This window comes from Symsagittifera roscoffensis, chromosome 3 (genome assembly GCF_963678635.1).
Source record: "Symsagittifera roscoffensis chromosome 3, txSymRosc1.1, whole genome shotgun sequence".
NCBI classification, from domain to species: domain Eukaryota; kingdom Metazoa; phylum Xenacoelomorpha; order Acoela; family Convolutidae; genus Symsagittifera; species Symsagittifera roscoffensis.
The window spans coordinates 32936185-32963137 of NC_087064.1; the positions used below are offsets into that span (position 1 = coordinate 32936185).

At 46.7% G+C, this 26953-nt stretch overlaps 2 protein-coding genes across 4 annotated transcripts in view; one reads left to right on the plus strand and one right to left on the minus strand.

Moving 5' to 3' along the window:
- Positions 1–26953, plus strand: part of LOC134841414 (bridge-like lipid transfer protein family member 1) — a 469521-nt gene that overhangs the window by 153735 nt on the left and 288833 nt on the right. The window lies entirely within an intron of this gene.
- On the minus strand, positions 24785–25669 carry LOC134841670 (uncharacterized). The gene has a single exon (XM_063857705.1). The coding sequence runs from the start codon at positions 25667–25669 to the stop codon at positions 24785–24787; it is 885 nt and encodes a 294-aa protein (XP_063713775.1).

Below are 26953 nucleotides of genomic sequence, written 5' to 3' on the forward strand. Positions count from 1 at the left end.
TTTCGTGACTCATCGAAATGCAGTGACCACCGCTGTGAAAAGAATATCCGGGACAAGTGAACGTAGTGGAAAGGAGAAGGCAAAGATGTTGAAGGAAGATTTGGAGAGAAATATGACGTTGTGTCTCCACAACAGCTTCTGCAGGAACAGAGAATCTAACGTGGATCCCCTACCTTGTTGAAAACAGAGGGTAGAAGAGCAAAAGTGTTGAAGGACTGCTTCCAACAGCGTCAGAATAGCTAATGATGTGTTGCAAGACACATAAACTGAAAGTGCAGAGTCAGTATCACAGGAGGAAGAGATGGAACATTGACGAATGGTCGAAAGAACAAGTTGCAAAAAGAAGGAAAATTAGAAGAATTTAGAAGTTTTAAAACTTCTAAACGACGAAAAGAGAAAAAAACAAAGAATAGGCGGAAAAAGAAGAAGTTAAAACTCAGAATTGTTTTATGTGTGTGAAAAAAAACTCAAGTGAGAAACTAAGCAACCAAGTTGTAATTGAAAACTGAAACATTTGGTTGAGTTTTGAACATTAAAGAATTTGTTGCATTTATAAATTTGCATTTTGATTTTAGTTAAGTGGCTTTAGAGACACTTACTTATTATTTATTTAGAAAGGCTTGAGTGAAGAGTATATTTAAATATTCCAGCCTGCATGATTGCTTTTAATCAATTAGGACGACTGATCACTTTGTGGTGATATGAAAGACTTGGGTAATCTCTCGAAGAGGGAGATTATTTCATTGTTCTTTCCAACCACAGAGTTTTTTAGTTTTAATATTCAGGACAATAAAAAGCAAGATTTCCGAAGGGAAGGAGCATAGTAGGGTAATTTTAGTTTGTTGGTTGGCAGGACTGTCCTGCAAACCAGCATCTTTTAAATCTAGGAGAAGAAGTTTTTAATCAGGAAATTGACATTGGAAGTCGGAAAGGATGTTTTTATCTTAGGTCATATCCTCAATGTGCAGATTAATGAAAGAATTTGAAGGCTATAGTGATGTAGTATGATGCCATTTATATTCTGCAGTAAGTCGATATGACGCGGATAAAAGTAATTTCGTGCATTTTGTAAATTCTGTTCGATGACACTGTACCAATTTTACGAACATTGCGAGATTCATTGAGGACATTGACCGGACTGTCCGGGGAGTATGTGACATTCGACCAGAATGCGCCAAAATGCAGATTCAGCAGATTCGGAATTTTAGCAGCGAACCTTCCGATTTGACGGTTTTAAGAGATTAACAACGTTATTGGGACGACTAGTCAAACGGTGAACGCTGGAATATTCTGGTATTTCAAATTTTTAAATTTTCGAAGTATGACGTCATATTTTTGAGAAACGTCAGAAATGGCCGTTTTGGAAAAAAACCGGAGAAAAACACAACAATATTAGTTGCGATAGCGTCAACAACGAGAATTGTGATTGAGAAACAACAACAGATTGCAGAAGTAGCAGAGACCGTTCCGAGTTGCAACTATTGTGTCGCTACAATAGTTGCAAGGCCGTTGCGAACAACGGTGAAGGGTGGAAGACAGCCTTCCGGGAGGAAGTTAAAGGTCTTATTACCCCGGATTCGAGAATCCGGAGGGGTCTCGGGACTGAAACTTTTATCATCTTATACAAACTTTTAGCTTCCCTATTACGTCCTGAATTGAATCTAATTAACATCTGAATTCATTCTGCTAAGATGAGAAGCTAGGAGTTGGGGAAAAGGGTTAATCCATCTTCGATGGAGATGATGATTTTTATCTACTGAACAAAAATAATAAAAATTCAATAAATAGTAGTAGCCCTGATTTTAGGAGTGACCTCGTGGTCTGGGTATACTGAGACCCAGCCATGAGCTCACTATTTCTGCATGTAATCTAGTTAATTTGAGTGTTTTGACCGAAGCCGAAAGCAGTAACGTTTTTGTCGACCCGATGTTAGAAAGACCACCGAAAGTACTGGCTTGGTAGAGACGGTGAAAAGCATGTAGAGCTCTGTTTAGACGTTGGCCAGTCGTCTTAGAACCTAGCTTTATTTTCTGTCGATATGTATCTTCCGGGCGAATGTTACATAGATGTTTTTATGGCGCTCCTGGGTGTTATTCTTTTTTAACATCATGACCGGCAGAACCGTTAACGAGCACTCCGCGCCGAGCGGATGCTCACATTAACGCCCTTATTAGGCCAAAACCGCCGGGGTGGAAGGGTAGTTCGGAACGCGGAAGCCTTCCGGATTACCGTGAATAGCTTTTTAACCTAGTTAAGACCGAAAATTAACGAACCAGGAAGGGTGGGGGGATCGGCCATTCCCTTGTTCCCTGAGAGGTTTGTGACCAAAAACACTTAAAAGATATATATAAAACCAATCAAAAAGTAGTATAGTACCCAAGAAAAACAAAAACATAAAAATAACCGAAAAAACCATAAACAGTAAAAAAGTAAAAAAATCAATAGAAATCATCCCCCCAGACAAGATGTGATCCGATCCTCTCGTTTGTTGTTGATAGATATATTGTTGTTACAGGCATTTATATCAGTCAGGATCGTTACGATCAATTTTGTAGCCCGTTTGTGAGGCTTGTACTGTCCCCATTGATCGCATAACGCCGGGTTATCGTCAAGTAGTGTTCCAGTTCTCTATAATCAACCTTACAAATCGCATTAGAAAATGAAATTTATCTACTCCACCTCAACTCACTGCGTGTCATAAATGGCATAAAATTACATTTCACTGCCTTTCAACATTTTCACGAAATTTGCACTATGAGGAGTGTCCTAGATAAATTTCTTTTCTGACGACTTACGTCATCTCGCCATAAAATTTCTTCTCGCTCTTGCTGATAAAAAATTTAATACGTGGCACGGCCACGTAACCGTTAAAATTAACTTAATGTCACTCACCCAGTATAATCATTCATTTATGTGTTTGCCTAAATATTAAAACCAAGAAAATCTGTGGCTAGGAAAGGTAATGAGGTACTCATCCTCTTCGTGCGAGCGTATTAAAACCCTACCAAGTCGCCACATCGTGAACATGTGTCTTACACATGTAACAAACTTCAGACGGTTTTAAGTAGGTAAATATACTCACCTATGCTCTCTCTATATATATATGTTAATAGCATCAACTAAAATTTTTCATTGTTTTTCAACAATTTACAACAATTTCACTGTTTCCAACAATATCGTCTGCTTTTATTTCAGCCCTCACAAAACAAAAAGTTTAAAAGTTTCAATGATCAATCTTAGTTGATTGGTATCAGTTTTAGCGCACAAAGACAATTAAGTTTTTCTCCTTCTCTCTTCACTCTCACTTCCATCTTGTGTCACATTTTCGTTTTCATTCCATTTCTTCTTGTCCTTGTTCTTCTGCCTCGCTGTCTTCTAGGACTTTCTCCAGCATGTCCATGTAGTTGCGGGCCGTGTCCTGCTCTAAGAGCCTCGGTTTGCATCAAGGTAGTGAGTCCACATTCACCTTTTGCTCCCGGTTCCTGCAAAAGCTGTTGTGCAGCCACAGACTCACATTCCGTTCTAGGTCAGCTTGTAAGACCTCTCTTTTTCGGCTTCAGTAGCACAAAGCGCTCCAGCTACTCGCTTCACCGCCGTTGTAACAGCGTTCCTGTGCGTTGGGAATGCTCTCTTGTAGGCTCCCAGTCCTATATCTAGCTGGGAGCCTTGACCATATCCTCTCAATGGCTTTGGGTATCCTCAGAACCTTGCAGGTGGTTCTGAAAAGATCTAAGTTGTAGTTCTACTTAGTTGATCGGGTGTCAGCACAACCGTCTCCTGCTCACTCGTGCACGCGTTGGCTTTTAATCATCGTACCGCCAGCTTGGCACTAACCACCACAATCGACACTGGCTGAAGCTCCTAGTAACGGCTCCACTTCTGTCATAATCCGAGGTACGTCGTCCTTTTCAAAATGGTGGGGAATTCGGCGGGTAACGCTCCGCTCGCCTTCTTCTTCTGGAATTCACTCACATTACCCTCACTCAACCTCATGAAATCTTCACCCACCATTTCCTGCAACTCGCCTTCAGATCTGTTCTGGACGGCCCGAATGATCTTCGTCAGTAAATCATATGACCTCTCCGACATCCTGGCCCTCCTCACGCATTTTGGTACAGAAAAGATTTGCTCGACCAACACCTGCTGCGTCCTCGCATCCATCACCACCATGTTCGTGGGGTATTTGCTATTGCAATATGGTGCGGAGCTCGAACCCACCAGATATTTCGAACCAGTAGGTTCTATGATATGACTCACTGTCTTTCAAGTTCATCTTGTTTTCTAGAGCCTCTCGCCAACCTCCAATTTTCTGCTCCGTCTGCAACGCTCCAGGGAACACTTCCACACTTAAGGACGTAACCAGCCCGTGGGCACGCTCCAGTCGTTCTAGTGATTCGATCGAGCTCGTCATACTGTAAAGTCCCAAGGCAGTGATCAAATTCACTTCCGTCACTCCGTGGCAGTCTGCAATCTTTTTCATCTCACTTTTGTCCGACATGCTTAACCTTCCATACAACTGAGCTCGTTGGCGATGTTGCTCACTCAGCGTGTTCAGACAATGGCCCGTGCCACACACGTGTCCTTCCATTCTTCAACTGGAAGCTAGACAGGTGCCCTGTCTCAACCAATTACTCGAAGAACTTCCCCCGGAGGGTTCCGTAGATGGTCTGCCATTCTGCTTCGTTGTTTTCAGAGCCAGCATATGATGTATCATGGCCAAATCATGTAGACTCGCGTCATCAACCAAACCCAACACGATATCTGCCGTCATATCCCAGATTAAACATGCTTCATGAGCTCCCACATGGTTACTAAGGTGGTCTTCAAGGGACCGTCCCATGAACCACATTTAAAGCTTACTTCCCCTCTAGCTCAGGAACAGAGGGTTCGACCACTCTTTCCTCCAAAATAATTCCCAGCTTGGGTTGTTCCGCCATCAGTATGCCAGTTTCCTTGACTCGCTCGACCCAGAAATCAAGTATCAAGACCTGCTCGTAGTCAAAATATGCCTCACTGGCGTCCTCGTCCACAAAGGGATTGTACGCCATCCCTGGTATGCCTGACACATATTGGAATGATTTCAGCTTCCCCAAGGTTGCATAATCTTTCTGTTGCCTGACTGCCTCAATTGACTCACGGCTTACTTTCAACTCTTTGTTGGCGTATCTCCAGCCTGCGATAGCTTTCTTTATCAAAATTCTCTTTACTCGGTATGAGCAGCGGCATGTCCTGATATAGTTGCACCAGCATTTGGTACAAAAGAAGACTCTTTCCGCCCAGCTTAAGTTTATTGTGCGAGGTCAACGCCTCCAATGCCGCTCCCGAAAAACTCAACGTGAACATCAACTGTCCTGCCGTGTGGAAAAAAGGATTCGCCATCAATGGCAACGCTGATGACGCTGCTCTCATCACATCTTCAAAATACTCAAGCAGCAGGTTCTCCCAAGATCGCCCCAACTGGTTTCCCAACTCTTGCTTGTTAACTTCGGCCTTCTGCTGGGTAGCCCAATGCCGCCCCTTGCGGGACACCCCAAGATCAAGCTCGTTCAGGCAACTCTCTAGTCTCCAGAGCTATCCACCAAGGCCGAGCGGTATTCCTCGTCGCATTTCTCTCCAGAGGGTTGCACGTCACTTGCTCCCCAATGGCTTGATGTTGCGTCGAAAGCCACTCCTTGCGGATGTCCACTTACCACGTCTGTCCACTAGTCGAACCCCTCTTCACATTGGTCTTCTGGGGTTTGAAGTCATCCTCCGTTCCCGGAGTCGTCGAGGCTTCCATTTCCCCCCCGGGTGCTGAGCTACTCTTGTAGGCCGCTGTTTTCCCTCGCGCTAGATTCCTGGGAGCTTGCTCTTTTAGATTCTTCTCTGAAACTGCATCCGCCGAAGGACTCGCTTCCTCTGTCTCCCGTTTCCTTTGGACCTTATTCCCTTACTCGGGGGCGTTGTCACCACCATCACTGACTCCACTTCTTTGTCCAGGTCCTTCTTTTCCAACTCTTGCCTGCCCCTTCTCTAGCCTTAAGACTTTTAGAATTTTAAATCAAATTACTAGTCTTATTTTTATCATCCACCTCAACACTTTTTTTTCATCAGTTTTTTTTGTTTAGATTAGATTTATCTTTACATGGGTTAGCACCGGCGTCCTGCTTCTTCTTCCTTAGGCCAATCGTCTTCTCGAGCAGCCCTTTCCTCACTTTCTCGTCCAGTCCAGTGGCGATCAGGACTGGCTCTACAAATTTCACTACTGTACTCCACAGCTCTTCCTTGAAGTCATCTACTCCAACTTTGTTTTCCACCCTCTGGTTGAACTCATCCAGTGCTCAAAAACATGTCTTTGTTGCCTGGAAAGGTGTTCTCCTCCCTTGCTTCGTCCGTTAGGAGCACCATACTCATGTTAGATGGTTCACTCGGTAGTTGCAGCTCAAGATTCTTCTGGGGAGATCCCAAAGGTGGGGTGGCCGTGTTTGCCCAGTCGTCCCCGCTAAGATCTTCTAGAAGCTCACAGGTGGTGCCGGGGCTAAACTCTCTGTTCGTTGTCCCTCCGTCTGGCGTATTTCCCACCTCCATTTCCTCTGCAGCTTCGCTGAGAGTTTGGTCCATGCTCTTCCCCTCTCCTGACTCCGGCTGGTTCCTCTCTAACGCGGCAGTGAATCTGTTCTCTATGGAAGGTTCCTTCTGTCTCCTGGGGTTCCCACAGACAGGGGTAAAGGTGTTGTCGGGTCTGATGTCTTATACTCCAAGAAAGATACATACAGGGGTCCTGCCGCATTCAGCTTTTTCCCTTCTTGCCTCAACTCCAACTCCTCCAGACCATAAGGCGCTCGGTAATTTCTCGTGGCAAACATCATATCGTCCTTCAGAGCCATATGAGCCTCCTCCACGATCATCCTTCCATCGTCATAAATTGGCAGTTTGTTCTCGAGTCCAGCCTCCTCAAGTGTTCTCAAGACATCTCGAACCTCAAACTTAGCGGGCATCAGAGCCAGCATATGATGTATCATGGCCAAATCAACCAAACCCAACACGATATCTGCCGTCATATCCCAGATTAAACATGCTTCATGAGCTCCCACATGGTTACTAAGGTGGTCTTCAAGGGACCGTCCCATGAACCACATTTAAAGCTTACTTCCCCTCTAGCTCAGGAACAGAGGGTTCGACCACTCTTTCCTCCAAAATAATTCCCAGCTTGGGTTGTTCCGCCATCAGTATGCCAGTTTCCTTGACTCGCTTGACCCAGAAATCAAGTATCAAGACCTGCTCGTAGTCAAAATATGCCTCACTGGCGTCCTCGTCCACAAAGGGATTGTACGCCATCCCTGGTATGCCTGACACATATTGGAATGATTTCAGCTTCCCCAGGGTTGCATAATCTTTCTGTTGCCTGACTGCCTCAATTGACTCACGGCTTACTTTCAACTCTTTGTTGGCGTATCTCCAGCCTGCGATAGCTTTCTTTATCAAAAGTCTCTTTACTCGGTATGAGCAGCGGCATGTCCTGATATAGCTCCAGGAGAGCCCTCAGAAAATTTCGTTCACGATCAACTGCCCCTTGCTGAATAATTTTTACACATTCTTCCAGTACAGGGGTGGGAATGCTTCCACCACGAACCTCGCAAAGCAAGGAGCATCTTTGCAATTAGCCCAGGCTATCGCGGAATCGTCTCTGCTAATCAACACTCGCAGGGATTCCATCAGTTCCAGCTCCTGTTCCTTCGACTTCGAGTCATTATTGGCCTCGTACTCCGAACTCTTGATCCCCATTAGGCACCAGGCCAATCGCACCTGCAAGTCAGTTCTCGCACATGAGTAGGCCAGGTACACTGCCACCTTCGCCGGTGCATGAATGGCCTCGTCGAAGTATCTCTGGAGGGCCACCCTCTAAGAGGTTTCTAACAGTTTTCCCAGCCCGATCTCATTTGCCTCCGAGGACATCACAGTGCCATATTCCTTCCGATTCAGATAAGAGTCCTTCGTCAGTTGCTTCAAGTACTCCTGCATGGCGTGCTTTTCGCTCCAGGCCATCAGGGGCCCTCTCGCTGAGTTTCTCGCCTTGAGCATCTCCACATAACCCACGGCGGAATCCCCATGTGGACTGAGTCGGGTACTGTAATCCGACTGTACTCAACCACGCCGAGTTGTCCCTCCAGTTTCATCCGGGCCATTTTCGTCCGCGAGGATTTGTAGTCACCGAGCCCTCGAGATCCACACTGACTGAAGACCTCCATTTCAAGCTTTGTATCCGCCAATGTCTGTATATTTTTCTTTGACCTCGTGGCTGTTGAGGTCAAACTTGCCAATAGCATAGGGGGACTCAAGTCTCCGGTTGTAATCAATGGCATGTATTGATTCCGCTGTTGGTGACCTCGACTCTCGATATTTCGTCACCTCGACTCTCGATATTTCGGCATCGAGCTCACCACGAAAAGGGTGACCTTGTGCGGATGGTCAGGTAACCCGATTGACCGAATTTCTTCCACGTTTCATATCAAGCAGAAGTTGAAATGCTCCGGATATCACACTTTCTGTGCCAGGCAGTGGCATGGGCATTCCCCATGTGTCAGGTTGATACTCCGGAGGTTGCGTTATCCCGAAGTTTCCAGCAGAGGTTCAAATTCCATCATGTTCTCATGTGTTACGTCATTTTCCTCCATGGCTGGGGCACTATTAATCGCTTTCGCGATCGTGTTCTGTCTCTAGAAATCACTCGTGTTTTCGCTTTCTAAGCTCAAGAATTCTTCCCCCAGACCTCACTCAAGTTCTCTTTTTGATCCTCCGGCACAGCTCCCAGGATCTTCCTCAACGGTCTCTGTGAGTGATGCGAAATTCGGGCCAGGCGTGCACATTTGGGTATCGAGAAGGCTTTGTCAATTAACACCCTCTGACTAGATGTCTCCACCATCGCCATTTGTAATTGGTAGTGGCTTCCACACAGATTGGCTATTACCGATCTCACCAGAGATTTCGCATTCGTCGGTAAACTGCGAGCACCAATTGGGAAACCCTATCTCCGCTTCAAGACCAATTTTCCATCCTCGGATGGGCTTCTGGACCATTTGTAACACTCCAGGCCATGACTCCACGCTCAAAGCCGTCACCAATTGGTGCCCGGATTCTAGCATCTCCAGTGATTGCAAGCTGCACATCCTCGAGAAGAATCCCAATGCCGTTGCTATAATCACCGTGGTGCTCGCATAGCATTCAGCCACTATCTGCACCTCACTTTTCTCCTTCTCCGTGATGTCACTAAATCACGTGGCTAGCTCTTCCTTCTGGAACAATTGTATTCTGACGCAGGATCGTCCATCACAAGAATGTTCTCCACCTCCACACACCAGGTCCAGACAACTACCCGGTTCCATCTTCTTCACTAGTTTTTCTTGCTTGCTCGTCGTTTCCTCTGATTTTTTCCGATGAAGTAAGATTGGTTTGTGCACCACATTCATTTTCCCCAAATCTTCATCCTTCGCTTTTGACAGTCTCGCTCAGTCCTTGATTTCTTCAATCAGACTCGCGTGGGGATGAGGGCACCAAGAGAGTCTCACCAACTTCCAAACAGTCACCAAATTTGTGACCAACTTGTCTTAGATTTTCCCATCTTTAGCTCGACCCTCTTGTTCGAGAGCGGCACGCTGATCACCTCTGGTATCTTTTCAAGTAACAGACCCACGCTTGGCCTTTCCTGTTCCGTCGGATCGATCTCGACGATTTTCTCCGTCCAGAACTTTAACAACTCCACCACCTCGAAATTCATATAGGCGTTTCCGGCCTCCGAACCCAAGAAATGGTTGTAAGCTATTCCCATCACTCCAGACACATATTGATATTCTCTACGTTTTCTGGGTTTCGCATATTCTTCTGCTCGGGCCAAGTTACAAGTTACGATGTACGTCATGCACCTCCTCGAATTTCTTGTTGTATTTCATCAAATTTCCCATGGCTCTCTAGAGATTGCCTTGACCTCTCTTCTTTTTCGATTCCAGTTCTCTGATATACTTTCAGGATAACAGTGGAGACTCTCCTTTCCATGGTTTTACTTCCCTTTGCTTTTTGATGGCACATTTGTACAGTAGTGTCGGTTATCATTGACATAATCCACCTCAAGAAACAAATGGGATCTTTTCTTCTCGCTAGGCTTAATCCCGAGTTGTCTCGAGCAATATGTTGCACCAGCATTTGGTACAAATGAAGACTCTTTCCGCCCAGCTTAAGTTTATTGTGCGAGGTCAACGCCTCCAATGCCGCTCCCGAAAAACTCAACGTGAACATCAACTGTCCTGCCGTGTGGAAAAAAGGATTCGCCATCAATGGCAACGCTGATGACGCTGCTCTCATCACATCTTCAAAATACTCAAGCAGCAGGTTCTCCCAAGATCGCCCCAACTGGTTTCCCAACTCTTGCTTGTTAACTTCGGCCTTCTGCTGGGTAGCCCAATGCCGCCCCTTGCGGGACACCCCAAGATCAAGCTCGTTCAGGCAACTCTCTAGTCTCCAGAGCTATCCACCAAGGCCGAGCGGTATTCCTCGTCGCATTTCTCTCCAGAGGGTCGCACGTCACTTGCTCCCCAATGGCTTGATGTTGCGTCGAAAGCCACTCCTTGCGGATGTCCACTTACCACGTCTGTCCACTAGTCGAACCCCTCTTCACATTGGTCTTCTGGGGTTTGAAGTCATCCTCCGTTCCCGGAGTCGTCGAGGCTTCCATTTCCCCCCTGGGTGCTGAGCTACTCTTGTAGGCCGCTGTTTTCCCTCGCGCTAGAATCCTGGGAGCTTGCTCTTTTAGATTCTTCTCTGAAACTGCATCCGCCGAAGGACTCGCTTCCTCTGTCTCCCGTTTCCTTTGGACCTTATTCCCTTACTCGGGGGCGTTGTCACCACCATCACTGACTCCACTTCTTTGTCCAGGTCCTTCTTTTCCAACTCTTGCCTGCCCCTTCTCTAGCCTTAAGACTTTTAGAATTTTAAATCAAATTACTAGTCTTATTTTTATCATCCACCTCAACACTTTTTTTTCATCAGTTTTTTTTGTTTAGATTAGATTTATCTTTACATGGGTTAGCACCGGCGTCCTGCTTCTTCTTCCTTAGGCCAATCGTCTTCTCGAGCAGCCCTTTCCTCACTTTCTCGTCCAGTCCAGTGGCGATCAGGACTGGCTCTACAAACTTCACTACTGTACTCCACAGCTCTTCCTTGAAGTCATCTACTCCAACTTTGTTTTCCACCCTCTGGTTGAACTCATCCAGTGCTCAAAAACATGTCTTTGTTGCCTGGAAAGGTGTTCTCCTCCCTTGCTTCGTCCGCTAGGAGCACCATACCCATGTTAGATGGTTCACTCGGTAGTTGCAGCTCAAGATTCTTCCGGGGAGATCCCAAAGGTGGGGTGGCCGTGTTTGCCCAGTCTTCCCCACTAAGTTCTTGTAGTAGCTCACAGGTGGTGCCGGGGCTAAACTCGTTGTTCGTTGCCCCTCCGTCTGGCGTTTTTCCCACCTCCATTTCCTCTCCAGCTTCGCTGAGGGTTTCGTCCATGCTCTTCCCCTCTCCTGACTCCGGCTGGTTCCTCTCTAGCGCGGCAGTGGTTCTGTTCTCTACTGGAAGGTTCCTTCTGTCTCCTGGGGTTTCCACAGACAGGGGTAAAGGTGTTGTCGGGTCTGCTGTCTTAAACTCCGTGAAGGATACATACAGGGGTCCTGCTGCAATTAGCCTTTTCCCTTCATGCCTCAACTCCAACTCCTCCAGACCATAAGGCGCTCGGTAATTTCTCGTGGCAAACATCATATCGTCCTTCAGAGCCAATTACGCTCCTCCACGATCATCCTTCCATCGTCATAAATTGGCAGTTTGTTCTCGAGTCCAGCCTCCTCAAGTGTTCTAAAGACATCTCGAACTTCAAACTTGAGGGCCATCGAGCCTCGCATCTTCTTCGCTTGTGTAGTCCACGAATTTAGCTTAATCTCACACGTGTGGAAATACACCGCTGCCGAGTATCCAATGAACAAAGAATCCCAGCCATTCATGAATTCTCTCTGTTGTCTTTCTACTGTGGCTCTCGCGTGTAGGGAAGGGATTACCAGACGCTGTTCATTCCCAGGGTCATTCTTCTCACCGTCGGGAACTCATTCCCGCTCTAGTATCGTTTCCAATTCCTTCTTCGTGAAATCGAAACTCCTCGTCCACGCCGGGATTCTCATGACTTCCCTCCTGTCCTTCGTCACTCGATTCAGGTTCCAAAACTTGGGATAGACCTCGATGGAACCGTCCCGTTTTCCTCCCATTCTGCACTGCAGTTGTCCCCTGAAATTTTGTACCACTAGCTCTGGATCCTTTACTTTTACAAAAAGCACCGTCTCACTCATCTGCGCTCTCAAGTCTTCTTGTCTGCACCAGTTGAGTGCTGTCCCATCTAGAATGCTGATCAGGCTCACATACACCACCGAGTGTCGATACGCCACCACGAGTGGATCCGGGAATGCATACGTCACTGCTGGCCCGTAGACGCAGGTCACCACTTCCCCAAGCCTCTGATCATCCCCACTGGGTCGGATATCACGGCCAAACACAAGTTAGTCAGAAGGGGTATGCCCCCAATAGCCTCTCTCAACTCTTCTCTCGTCTAGGGGTTTCTTTCCTCGCCCATCAAAAATCGATTTTGCATCAGCAGGTACTCCACAAGCAATGTCTTCAGTCCGGCAGCACACTTGTTTGATTAAGTCTCCATACTCGGGTGAGCCTTCCTTACCGACAGGGGTTCACCATACTTCATCAACCGATGAAACACCATCAATTCCCCATGCGTCAAGAGTATCAGCGTCAGATACCCATCAATCCGGAATGTTCCTACGCCCATACTGAACATGTACGCCGGCACCATTTTGAACAGGTACCTGGGGTACACCAGATACAAAGCCAGCAAGAGGTTGATGGGCATACTCAAGAGCTCCTGCACGAACGCTTCAAAGATGGTGTTTCCTGCGTAGAACACCTCTTTCAGATACTTCTTTTCCCAGCATGGACTCAAGAATCTCAAGATTTTATGGTCCCTCTTGGTCTTCAGCTCGCCCTTCGCATGGTTCGTACAGAAACCTCCAACAGTGACTTCATTAGCATGCTCCCACATTAGCATGTTCAAGAATCTTAAAATTTTAAGGTCCCTCTTGGTCTTCAGCTCGCCCTTTGCATGGTTCGTACAGAAACCTCCAACAGTGACTTCATCACAAATGTCCCCACCGTCATATCCCTCTCTTCCGCCACCTCTAGCTGCTCCTCAAGAAAATTCCATATTTGTTTGATGAGGGTTGGAGCACTCTCCCTCGTATTGTCCGTCGCATTCTCAAGCCTCGGGGTCAGAAATAGCCATCTGCCTCTTTCTTGTGTTAAGCAATATCCTATCGACTCTAATTGTTTCTCGGCCGCGGTCTCATTCTTTTTTTCATTATTTGGTCTTCTCGCACTGCTGGTGGAGCTCGCGATAGTCAAATCTATGCTCCGGAACCACAGGCTGGCTGTTAGCGGGGTTAGCGCAGGATGATTACCCCAACTTCAGCTGTCTGGCGAGATTCGACACCTGATGGCAGAGAACCTCATCCAGCATATTCAAGATGTCTGCTAACTCGTAGAATCCCCTCAGAGCAAGAGATACATCCGCCCATGCCGCTGCCAGTTCAGATTTAAGAAGTCTCAAGTTTGTTGGCTCCAACTCGCGATTCGGAGCGGCCATAAGCATCCGCCACACATTGCCCTCTCCTATCAAGGCATACACGAAATGTAATGCTGTTGGCATGCTCGCGTAGCCTGGCGATGAAGTGATCACTACTCTTGTTTTTGGTCCAAATCGAGAAGCTACCAATTCCTCCACCTCATTCATTGCTGCAAAAAGCGTCTGAAATGCTTCCGAGACTTTCGTGGGGGTTGGTTCCGCGCCCTTCAAATGCTCTAGAAGTCCTGCTGCATGCAGGTGGTCATTCATCCCCGCGAATAGCAACAGCTCTGTACTCGATTTTATAGCCACCACCATGGTCAGCATCTGGTTCAGTTCCGCTCCAGGCAGCAGGTACACTAGGGTTTCTGGTCAAAATAATTTCGGTGACGTCCCCTCGAAGTCCGATCCGGCCACGATTATTGCTCTCGCTGCTCCGGGATCTGATCGATTGTACACTGCCAAGGTTTTTGCTAGCTGTGAAGTCCCACAGGATCTACCATACCTCGGGTCTTCGGTGAGCTTTGCGCCCAGGTATCCGATGTCCGGGATCCCCTTGCTCTTCGGCTCAAGAAGTTTTTCGACCATCCTTAGTTGTGAAGGAATTGCCACTTTGATCCTGGCTATACCCATTCGATGCTTGGGACGTTCCACGATTAGACCCGTACTCCCTAACTGCTTGAGGTGCCTGTAATTGACTGGGCCCATTATCGATTTCTGTGGTATTCCCGTTAGGTCTGCAGTTTCCAGTGTCTTGGCTCTCGAGAAATGCGCTTCGTGGGCCTTTAGCCAATCCACACAGTGATGCCTGCTCAAGTCCTCGTGCGACATATTCTTAAGCCCCAGAACATCCGCCAAATCTTGTCTACATGCCAGATCTTCCAGGTCCAGATCCTTTGTTCTCTCTAGATATCGTGCTTTGCTCGTCTCTCCTGGTCTCTCCGTCTTCTTGTCGTCCACCACCACCACCACCGAGGACACTACCGAGCTCTGGGGTGTGGATGACTCCTCCTCGTCTCCTTTCATCGGTGTGGCTCCCAGTTGCCTGCTCCTGCTGCTCCTAGAGCTCTCTCTAGAGTCGGTCCCTCCTCGCAAACGATCGGACAAGGGCCTAGCAGCGAAAAAGGGAGATATTGGGGTGCACCAAAGGTGAACTGGCTCGTCTGTAGCAGGTCTGACTCCAGAAGGTAAATGTGCCGTTGGAAGACACCGTTCAGCCACTCCATGCCCCTGGACCTATCGAAGTGGATGCCATTCGAAGACGCATCGTCCGGAAGGGAGTGTTCCATCATGCCTGCCACGTCAAGTAGTCTCACGGGGAGTACGCTCCTCGGCTGTATTTGCCTGATGATTTCATTGAGATAGCGCACCCGGTCGTTTATCTCCCTCGCGTTCTGAACAGCCATCATGTTGTAAGGGACGGTGCTAATAGTAAGAATGGCTGGATCTAGATAGATCCTCAATTCTTCAAGAATGCAACTCATCTTTTCCTGCAGCCTCATCATGTTCCTCTGTTCGCCTCTGGACATGTCATTGCTTCCTAGCATCAGTCTGACCGTGTTCATCTTCGTCATATCCAGCATTTCTAGCGACGCTAACATCTGGGGTGTTGCAGCACCAGAAAAACTCAAGATCCCCACCTGCCAATGCGCCTGGATTCGCGTCAACACTCGTATCAGGCTGTCCCCTATAATCAAGTGGACTACACCCTCTGGCATCCTGGGCTGTGTGAAATATTCAGCCCAAGAACAATAAGAGTCGTGGAAGGCATCCCTCCTCGCGCGTTGCACCGATGTCCAATCCATCCGGTTATGCCTGTGATAGACACCGTCTGTGTTCTTCTTGTGGGAGGTCGCTCTTCTCTTGCCGAACTCTCGCGAGCCCTTGACTGCAACCTCTCTTGCAGCTCCCTGAGGCTCGACGTACCTGTCCCGGTTTGGCTACTACTGGTGGAACTGGGCGTCAATCCATCAAAGACCCAACTGGGTTTGCCTTAAGATTGCGCAGGGAATGAACTGGCTCGGGAGTCGTCCATGTTTCCAGGCCCTCGTTCATGTGTTCTTGGGCCGCACGGTCCAGGTTGAAGCGACCGCCCGCTCGAGGAGCTTCGTCTACCTCAATTCGCGACTCTGGTCTCGATCTCGCGACAGCCGGTTCGGTCGTAGTCCTCTTTTTCTCTTTCCCACTCGCAACCGCTTGCTGCCTCCTTTGTAGCCGCTCCGGTTCTGACTTTTTTTGATCACAATCGGCTACACTTTCTTGTAGCCTCTGCTTTTGCACTCGTTCTGCCATCAGCAGATCCCGATCCAGAATCGCCTTATCTCGCTTAAGTGTTGCCTGCTCGTGATCAAGCTTGGCTTGATCCCTTTCAAGAGCTGCCTGATCCCTATCCAGAATGGCCTTGTCCCGTGATCTCACGTTTCAACAAGCTCAAGAAATATTGAACAAACTCACGTTTCAACAAGCTCACGTTTTCTAGTGATCTCACTTTTCAACAAGCTCAAGAAATATTTTCACCAAACTAACTCAAGAAATACCTTCCCAGTTAAACTCCAGAAGTACCTTCCCAGTTAAACTCAAGAAATGTCCTCCTCTAGTACTGCTAGTCAAGAAACGTTGACGACGAAAAGTGTGCTACCTTCAAATTCAACTTCAGATTCTTCGTAATCTCGAATCAAAACTAGAGTATAGTAGAAAAAGGCGTTGAAAAATAAAATGCACAACGCGAATGCACAACAGCAGAAGTTATCAAACTGTAGAAAATTCTTTGGTTTTCGGCCGTAGTTCATTTCCATTGCCAAATTCCGACTAGTTTTCGGACCTCACATCTTCTCAGAGCTCTTTTTCCGTCTGTCTTTTTCCGTTCTGACTTTATTTGATCACAATTGGCTACACTTTCTTGTAGCATCTGCTCTCTTGCACTCGTTCTGCCATCAGCAGATCCCAATCCAGATTTGCCTTATCTCGCTCAAGTGTTGCCTGCTCGCGATCAAGCTTGGCTTGATCCCTTTCAAGAGCTGCCTAATCCCTATCCAGAATGGTCTTGTCCCGTTCCCTTAGGGCCCTTTACAACTCTCTCTTCATGCTGCCGAAATCCGGATACGACTCCTCTGTTTGTTGCGAGTGGAGCATCTACTTTGGTTTACTTTGGACTGAGTCCCCGCTCCTACTGGCGGTCTCATCGGAAGTGGAAACTCTCCCGCACCGTATTCCGTGTTGCTGCTTAAGCCAGTGTTTCTCGCAAGGTCATGTCCTCTCAGGCCTTCATCCACATTCCAGGATAGCCATCTGGTCTGCTCCTGATTTGATACTCCATCTGAAGTGTATCCCACAATCAACACGGCTTCAGTCGCTGACTCCCTGCATTCGACTTGTGCTTCCATTTGCAGGATGGCATTCAACAGTACCGCCAATCTTTCGTCCACTTGCGTACAATCGAGGTCCTTCAAGCTCTTTTATAGCTCATCGAGAGTGGGTCTTTTGAGCGCTGCTGGCATAGACTTCCAGAAACGATCCGCCATCAATGCTTCTTTTCTAGTGATCTCACGTTTCAACAAGCTCAAGAAATATTTTCACCAAACTAACTCAAGAAATACCTTCCCAGTTAAACTCAAGAAAGGTCCTCCTCTAGTACTGCTAGTGAAGAAACTCATCTTTTCCTGCAGCCTCATCATGTTCCTCTGTTCGCCTCTGGACATGTCATTGCTTCCTAGCATCAGTCTGACCGTGTTCATCTTCGCCATATCCAGCATTTCTAGCGACGCTAACATCTGGGGTGTTGCAGCACCAGAAAAACTCAAGATCCCCACCTGCCAATGCGCCTGGATTCGCGTCAACACTCGTAACAGGCTGTCCCCTATAATCAAGTGGACTACACCCTCTGGCATCCTGGGTTGTGTGAAATATTCAGCCCAAGAACAATAAGAGTCGTGGAAGGCATCCCTCCTCGCGCGTTGCACCGCTGTCCAATCCATCCGGTTATGCCTGTGATAGACACCGTCTGTGTTCTTCTTGTAGCTTGCGATTAATACACTCCTCACTGGGTGGTCTCTCCAGGTGGGAGGTCGCTCTTCTCTTGCCGAACTCTCGCGAGCCCTTGACTGCAACCTCTCTTGCAGCTCCCTGAGGCTCGACGTACCTGTCCCGGTTTGGCTACTACTGGTGGAACTGGGCGTCAATCCCGGCAGCGAGATTTCCATCAAAGACCCAACTGGTATTGCCTTAAGATTGCGCAGGGAATGAACTGGCTCGGGAGTCGTCCATGTTTCCAGGCCCTCGTTCATGTGTTCTTGGGCCGCACGGTCCAGGTTGAAGCGACCGCCCGCTCGAGGAGCTTCGTCTACCTCAATTCGCGACTCTGGTCTCGATCTCGCGACAGCCGGTTCGGTCGTAGTCCTCTTTTTCTCTTTCCCACTCGCAACCGCTTGCTGCCTCCTTTGTAGCCGCTCCGGTTCTGACTTTTTTTGATCACAATCGGCTACACTTTCTTGTAGCCTCTGCTTTTGCACTCGTTCTGTCATCAGCAGATCCCGATCCAGAATCACCTTATCTCGCTTAAGTGTTGCCTGCTCGTGATCAAGCTTGGCTTGATCCCTTTCAAGAGCTGCCTGATCCCTATCCAGAATGGCCTTGTCCCGTGATCTCACGTCTCAACAAGCTCAAGAAATATTGAACAAGCTCACGTTTCAACAAGCTCACGTTTTCTAGTGATCTCACTTTTCAACAAGCTCAAGAAATATTTTCACCAAACTAACTCAAGAAATACCTTCCCAGTTAAACTCCAGAAGTACCTTCCCAGTTAAACTCAAGAAATGTCCTCCTCTAGTACTGCTAGTCAAGAAACGTTGACGACGAAAAGTGTGCTACCTTCAAATTCAACTTCAGATTCTTCGTAATCTCGAATCAAAACTAGAGTATAGTAGAAAAAGGCGTTGAAAAATAAAATGCACAACGCGAATGCACAACAGCAGAAGTTATCAAACTGTAGAAAATTCTTTGGTTTTCGGCCGTAGTTCATTTCCATTGCCAAATTCCGACTAGTTTTCGGACCTCACATCTTCTCAGAGCTCTTTTTCCGTCTGTCTTTTTCCGTTCTGACTTTATTTGATCACAATTGGCTACACTTTCTTGTAGCATCTGCTCTCTTGCACTCGTTCTGCCATCAGCAGATCCCAATCCAGATTTGCCTTATCTCGCTCAAGTGTTGCCTGCTCGCGATCAAGCTTGGCTTGATCCCTTTCAAGAGCTGCCTAATCCCTATCCAGAATGGTCTTGTCCCGTTCCCTTAGGGCCCTTTACAACTCTCTCTTCATGCTGCCGAAATCCGGATACGACTCCTCTGTTTGTTGCGAGTGGAGCATCTACTTTGGTTTACTTTGGACTGAGTCCCCGCTCCTACTGGCGGTCTCATCGGAAGTGGAAACTCTCCCGCACCGTATTCCGTGTTGCTGCTTAAGCCAGTGTTTCTCGCAAGGTCATGTCCTCTCAGGCCTTCATCCACATTCCAGGATAGCCATCTGGTCTGCTCCTGATTTGATACTCCATCTGAAGTGTATCCCACAATCAACACGGCTTCAGTCGCTGACTCCCTGCATTCGACTTGTGCTTCCATTTGCAGGATGGCATTCAACAGTACCGCCAATCTTTCGTCCACTTGCGTACAATCGAGGTCCTTCAAGCTCTTTTATAGCTCATCGAGAGTGGGTCTTTTGAGCGCTGCTGGCATAGACTTCCAGAAACGATCCGCCATCAATGCTTCTTTTCTAGTGATCTCACGTTTCAACAAGCTCAAGAAATATTTTCACCAAACTAACTCAAGAAATACCTTCCCAGTTAAACTCAAGAAAGGTCCTCCTCTAGTACTGCTAGTGAAGAAACGTTCGAGATCTCGGCTGTTTCGTTCGAGCAAGTGTAGTTTGATTGTCAACTCAATTTGCAAATGAATCTGAAAATAAAATTTAATTTCAGACTAAGATGCTTTTGCTAGTGCCTAGCCTAAACCTCCCTCATTATTACCTTTAGGACGTTTTCACATTTTCCTAACAACTCCATTAAAATGATTCAATGTAGTTGTTAAAAATGCAGATTCATTTTATGTTTAAGCACCATTAATTCTTCATATTTTAATTGTCCTGCAAGTTACATTAAAATTTATCTACCTGACTCGTGCCCCCCTTTTACTTAGCTCAAGAACCCTGTGCCTCCCAACTCAAAACTTCCAAGTCCATTCAAAGCTCAGGCGATACTCAAGTAATACTCCCTGTGTAGGTGCACCATTATCTCCGTTTCTTCAAAGACCACATGTAGGATGTCATAATATTCCCTAGGGTTCAACCAGCCCCTGTTTGGATCGTAAGCCGGCATTGAGACCTCTCGTATCCCTCTCTCGATCAGGAAGTCCCTGAACCTCGTTAGTGCCAACATTACGTGCTCGGGGTCGACCGTGTTCCTCTCGTTGACCCTCGTCACCAAAAACACAGATATTCACCTGGAGCTTGAGAAACTGAAGGAGGAAGCGCAGCCATTCCTCCTAACCCAGGCCTCTGCCTAAAAATGAACTCCACGTTCTGATATTCTCTTCTAGAGTCTGCTTCCAGTCACGTGTTGAAGCTCATTTCCGCTGTTATGCAGATCGCACTCGTCCTATCTGACAAAATGAAGTCGCTGTCTGTGATCAGGATGTTCTCTGATTGTTCATTCGGTATCTCGAATTTTGTCATGAAATTTTTTCCTATGGTAGGCTCAGCTTCCTCTTGATCCAACTCCAACCCGTTAGTCTTTCTTACCTCCCTGATCTTCTTTATCATCAAATTTTCGGTGTGGGTAAGTCCTACCCCACTCCCCGGACAAAAACATTTATCGACGTCCCCGTCGATGGAGCTGGGTTCAAGTTATACGGTGGTATTTCTAGCGGCTGGTCTGTGGCTGTCCAACCAAATAGTGGATTCCCTGTCTTCACATGTTTCAACGCTGACACGTCTACTTGTTGGATGTTTTGCGCCTCCCTTTCGTCAGTCTCAAGATTATGCATCCATTCCAGTAACCTCAGGTTTGTATTTTCCCTTCTTTCTATCTCGCTTTTTACCAGGTCTACTTCTCGTTCCGGTACTGAGTAGTCTTTTTGCAAGGAATGCTCGCTGTCGTCGATGATCTTCCACTCTTCGTCGGCTACCAGCTCGCCCACGTTCACCAACTCCTCGCTTATCTCATCTGGTTGTATCTTATCAATCAAGAAGTCGTCACCATACCTGTTGTATCTCATGCCCGTCCGTGTGCGATTGCCTTTCCTCGTCCCTGTGGTCATCGGCTGGTCTGGTTCTGTCCACTTTGGTATCTCGTTCTGCTCTGGATCTTTCCAATCTTCCTCCGCAAAAGATCCTTCGTTCGAATCCACCTCTATCTTCTCGTTATCATCCATGCTCACATCCTCATTGCCGCCATTCCTCTCTCTGATGCCTTTTTCATTCATCTCACATGCTGGTTCTACCAGTAGAAAATCTAGTCCTCCCATGTTCTGTGGTACACACCAGTCTTCCGGAGATGGGACGTGAGGTTTCAGATTTTGTAGTGCGCCGCAAGCCCTGTACTCAAGCGAAAGAACCGGCCCTGCTGGTGTACCTCCGTTATCATAAACGGTCCTCTCCATTTCTTCAGTAACTTCTTAGTCCTTTTGGGGGGTATGACATTCTGCAACACCCAGACATATTGTCCCACAGCATACGGTTTCGCCTGAAGTATCTTTTCATCGTATTATTTCCGCTGTCTCATCTGTGCCTGCGCGGTGTTCCTTCTACAGAGCTCGGTCAATTCTTGTTGTCTCCTGACCGTTTCGTTCACGTACGCCTGCGGCGACGTCTTCTTCCCTTCGTATTTTTGCTCTCTCCCTGCCAGTCAGCATCATGAAAGGACTGATCCCTGTTGATGAGTGCTGCGTGTTCTTATACGCCCCTACCATTTGTGGCAGATATTTGTCCCAATCTGTCATGTATTTCGAACAAAATACCCTGAGCATATTCACCAGAGTTCTGTTCTGCCTCTCCACTAATCCGTTTGTTTGAGGATGGTAGGTTGTTGAATGCGTTTGAGCAATATGCGATCTCCTCATCAGTTCCTTTGTCAGGTCCCCCACGAAGGCTTTCCTATTGTCCGACTGGAATGTCATCAGACAACCATATTGTGATATCAAGTGCGTCATCAAATGATCACAAGTCTCTTCCGCTGAGGCCGTCTGACATGGTACCGCTTCTGCCAGTTTAGTGAAGTGGTTTATAGTTACCAGTATCTGATTGTATCCCGAGTCCGTCATGCAGATCTTCTGATGGTCTATCTGCACGACCTCGCTAAATTCCGAGCTTTCCACGGACTTAAGTGGGAATTTCAATTTTCTAGGGTCCTTCACTTGCAATTACAACAAACATGCGTTCACCCACCTTTCGCTAGCCCTTCTCAACCCTGGCCAATCAAACCTCTGTACTATTCTTTGTTGTACCTTGTCTATCCTTTGATGTCCCATCTGGTCGTGCGATCTGAACAACACTTCCGTCCGGTATAGCTGTGGTACTATGACGAAATTATGCTTGTGTAATATCTTTTCCTCATCTTTCCTCTTGCAGGCTACCACACCATCAGCTGTGTGATAAAGTAAGTCCTTTCCCTCCTTGTAGAACTGGCTCAAGATCTTGTAACTATCCTCTTCTAGGTCTCTTTTCTCCTTGTCCCCGGTCCGGATCCATTTGGAGAGGTTACTCGTCATCTTGTCATTCTTCTGGGCTCGTATCAGATCCGATAGTCTGTATCTCGCTTTGACGTGTTCCATCAAAACCATCATTTGACCATGATGATGACATACTCTGTCTTGCTTCCTCAGCGGTACCTGCCAAAAGGCCGACCCTAGATCAAGAGTTAAAAATTTTGCGTCAGCTAATTTTGAGAGACTTTCATCTATCCTAGGTATGGGTAGACATTGTTCACTGTGACGGAATTCAGATATCGATTGTCACAACAAAACCTAAGTTGGCGTCCTTTCTTTTTAGCCATCACTACTCCACACGCCCACGGTAATTTGGATGGTTCTATCATGTCATACTCTAGTAGGGTCTCTATCTCTTTTCTGCAAGCATCCGATTTGTTTGGGATCATACGCTTCGCCCCCTCCCTATGCGGCACCGCCGATTCTTCTAACTCTATTTCATGTTCAACAAATTTGCAGCATCCAATGTCTGCCTTATGTCTCGAAAAAACATCCTGATTCCTATCTAGAACGTCCTTGATGGCTTCGAGCTGTTTGTCTGTTACCTCCCCCCTTAAATGTTCAACCTCTGAAAATACTGAATTATCTATCTCGAATTCCTCTAGTGTGGGTCTTTCTGGAAAATTCGAACAGCTTGACAGTTCATCGTCTGTCTCTGACTTAAGTGACTTCACAAGACCTGATGAACGTTTTATTTTCTTCAAGCGTCTCATGATACAAGTTTTATCCCTGTGATTTGGGCAACCAAGAACTTCATTTTCTTTCACATTTTCAGTCATATCATATCTAGTTTTCACGAGCAGTGCGTATCCTAGATTCCTCCCCCTCTGGGTTGTGATTGGTATATCAAGCGTATTCAACAAGACACCGACGCAGAGGCCACTCTTGGTTATCGAGAAGAAACTTCCTAAAATAGCAGCAATTTGACTGTTTGGATTGGGTACTATACATTTTTGTTTATTGTCACTTAGTTCAATATAATTCTTCATCCGTAAACTTACTATTGCCGCCTCATTCACTTTCATACTTACCCTCCTACTCAAGAAAACTGGATTCTTTTTTTCATTCGCCATGATCAAATTCACCGGTTTAACTACGTACTTCTTTTCCCGGTACCGAATCCTGAACATCGCATTCTTCAATCATTCGTTAGATCAATCGTTACATCAAAATTAGTGATGAAATCTCTGCCTAAAATGAATTGGTCAGATTCATTTAGATTCTCCATCACCAGAAAGTTCATCCACAAAATGGGTTTTCCTAGGTTTAAGGCTATTTTTGGTGTCCTACCTATAACCCGACGACCCCCTTGTTGGCCGCTGACAGACGTACTCTTGAGTCAATCAGGTCATCTTTGTCGAAACCAATTCTTCTCCAGGTCTCAATTGGTATTACACTTAAGACGGCTCCCGTGTCCAACAACCCACGCAGTTGTGTCTTCTTTCCACGTATGTCCAATGGGTCTTTCTGGAAAATTCGAACAGCTCGACAGTTCATCGTCTGTCTCTGACTTAAGTGACTTCACAAGACCTGATGAACATTTTATTTTCTTCAAGCGTCTCATGATACAAGTTTTATCCCTGCGATTTGAGCAATCAAGAACTTCATTTTCTTTCACATTTTCAAACATTTCATATCTAGTTTTCACGATAGCTCCCTGAATGGTTTCTTTGACACCGCTATCTTCTGAAGCTCTTCTCCTCCGTACGCATCCTGTTGCTCTAGGTTGTAAGTTCCTACGGAAGAGTCTGTTTGAAGTTCCCTGTCTTGGTGCCTCCTTTTCTCTTCCGCTAATATCATGCAAAGACTGTCTGGATCAACATCACTCTCCTCCGAGTCATCCTCCCATTCTTCCGACTCCCCGGACAAATTCTCTTACTCACTGTCTCCTTCTAATTTTGACCACTCCCCGGACTCTTGATCTGGTCCTAGGTGTTCGGCTTCCTTATTGAACGTCTATTTCTTCTTCCGAAGCATAATCTGTCTTAGTATATCCTCTGGGATCTTCTCAACCAATATCCGCACGACTTCTTTGTCGTCAGGTTGCCTTATTGTTGAGTCCTCGCCTAGAGCCGCTTCCCCTCTTTTCAATATGATGATTTCCGGATTGTCTTCATCATTGTTCCGGTCTACCGGTTTATTGTCGGCTAGTTTCTCGAGTAGTCTCTTCAGATCTTCTCCTATCGTCACCCTTCTTGTCTCCACTTCATCGAGATCATAGCTTTTTGCTTTTAGTGTTTCCCTCACTATCTTCGACCTGAGCATCAATTCCATTGGCATCCCCGTTTTCCTCTCGAGAATTTCTTTCGTCTCATGTTCTCCTGGTAGCTCGGGATGGTCCTCTATTGGTTTCCCTCTTTGTCAAGCCACCTCGTTAGCGGGAGACTGTCATACGTCTCCTGGTCCATAAATGAGAAGCCATCTTTGATTTCCGGCCTGTCGGCCTCCCTCTGCTCCTGTCTCTCGTAAGACTCCGTCTTTTTGCTCAAGTTGTCGGAATTTTGATGTTTAACTCTTGTTCTGTGCTCAATAATCATGTTGTAACAATCCAGGCGCACTATCCATCTCCCGATGTAGCTCTGGTCCATTGAGTACGTTGTTAACCAACTGAATGCTCCGTTGTCGACTCGCAGCTTGAATGGCTCGCTACCCAGGTATGCCCTATATTTTTCAACAAAGGTGACTACCGCGAACATGTCCGCTTTGGGTGCTCCATACTTCATCTCTGTATCACTCAAAATTTTGCTCCCGTAAGCTATAAGTCTCACGACTGTCTTTCCGTTCCATTCCTGTTCTTGGTGGAGTATTCCAGAGATCGCCATCACCGATGCATCCGTGTCCAGCACGTACATTCCCTTTTCCGTGGGCATCCCCAGCACTGGTGCTTCGCACAACTCCGTTTTGATTCTTGGAAATGATTCCTCCGCTGCGTTATTCCACGTGAGCTGCTTACCTTTGTGCTTACCTTTGGATATACTTTGTCTGCATAGTCCTTGATGAACTCCCTGTAGTAGTTTGTAAAACCTTAGCTTGTTCTGCCTCTCCACTAATCCGTTCGTTTGAGGATGGTAGGTTGTTGATTGCGTTTGAGAAATATGCGATCTCCTCATCAGTTCCTTTGTCAGGTCCCCCACGAAGGCTTTCCTATTGTCCGACTGGAATGTCATCAGACAACCATATCGTGATATCCAGTGCGTCATCAAATGATCACTGAGGCCGTCTGACATGTTACCGCTTCTGCCAGTTTAGTGAAGTGGTCTATAGTTACCAGTATCTGATTGTATCCCGAGTCCGTCATGCAGATCTTCTGATGGTCTATCTGCACGACCTCGCTAAATTCCGAGCTGTCCACGGACTTAAGTGAGAATTTCAATTTTCTAGGGTCCTTCGCTTGCAATTACAACAAACATGCGTTCACCCACCTTTCGCTAGCCCTTCTCAACCCTGGCCAATCAAACCTCTGTACTATTCTTTGTTGTACCTTGTCTATCCTTTGATGCCAATCTGGTCGTGCGATCCGAACAACACTTCCGTCTGGTATAGCTGTGGTAATATGACGAAATTATGCTTGTGTAATATCTTTTCCTCATCTTTCCTCTTGCAGGCTACCACACCATCAGCTGTGTGATAGAGTAAGTCCCTTCCCTCCTTGTAGAACTGGCTCAAGATCTTGTAACTATCCTCTTCTAGGTCTCTTTTCTCCTTGTCCCCGGTCCGGATCCATTTGGAGAGGTTGCTCGTCATCTTGTCATTCTTCTGGGCTCGTATCAGATCCGATAGTCTGTATCTCGCTTTGACGTGTTCCTTCAAAACCATCATTTGACCATGATGATGACATACTCTGTCTTGCTACCTCAGTGGTACCTGCCAAAAGGCCGACCCTAGATCAAGAGTTGTGAAAAATTTTGCGTCAGCTAATTTTGGGAGACTTTCATTAATCCTAGGTTTGGGTAGACATCCTTCACCGTGACGGAGTTCAGATATCGATTGTCACAACAAAACCTAAGTTGGCGTCCTTTCTTTTTAGCCATCACTACTCCACACGCCCACGGTAATTTGGATGGTTCTATCATGTCATACTCTAGTAGGGTCTCTATCTCTCTGTCTTTGTTGATATTTCACAATTTGCTGCTTCTTTGTTGTTCAAATCAATTTCAGCTTGTCTGTTTCTAGTGATTTGCACTGCGGCCAGTGCTAGTTTGTGTTTCGGATGATTCTGAGTCTTCACCGCCTCCCAAAATGGGGGACATTCCATTCTGAAATGGCCTTCTTGATTGCAGAAAAAACACCTCGCGCCTATCTTGATGATCAAGTCACTGTAAAACTCATGTTCCTCCGTTTGATTCATGTCCTCTTCTTCCGGTGCGTATCCCAAACTCTTCATCCCCTGCTTGTATGTCGTGCAATCCGCCACATGATGATCCACTGATCCACAATTTGCGCCAGACCTACGTTTTTCCATGTCGTCTCTAGGCTTGTACCATGACGACCTTTGTGGCTGGCTCTCCCCT

Excerpts from the sequence above, each read along its gene's own strand:
- LOC134841670 (XM_063857705.1), bottom strand. The coding sequence starts at position 25,669 with ATGTCAGACGGCCTCAGTGATCATTTGATGACGCACTGGATATCACGA.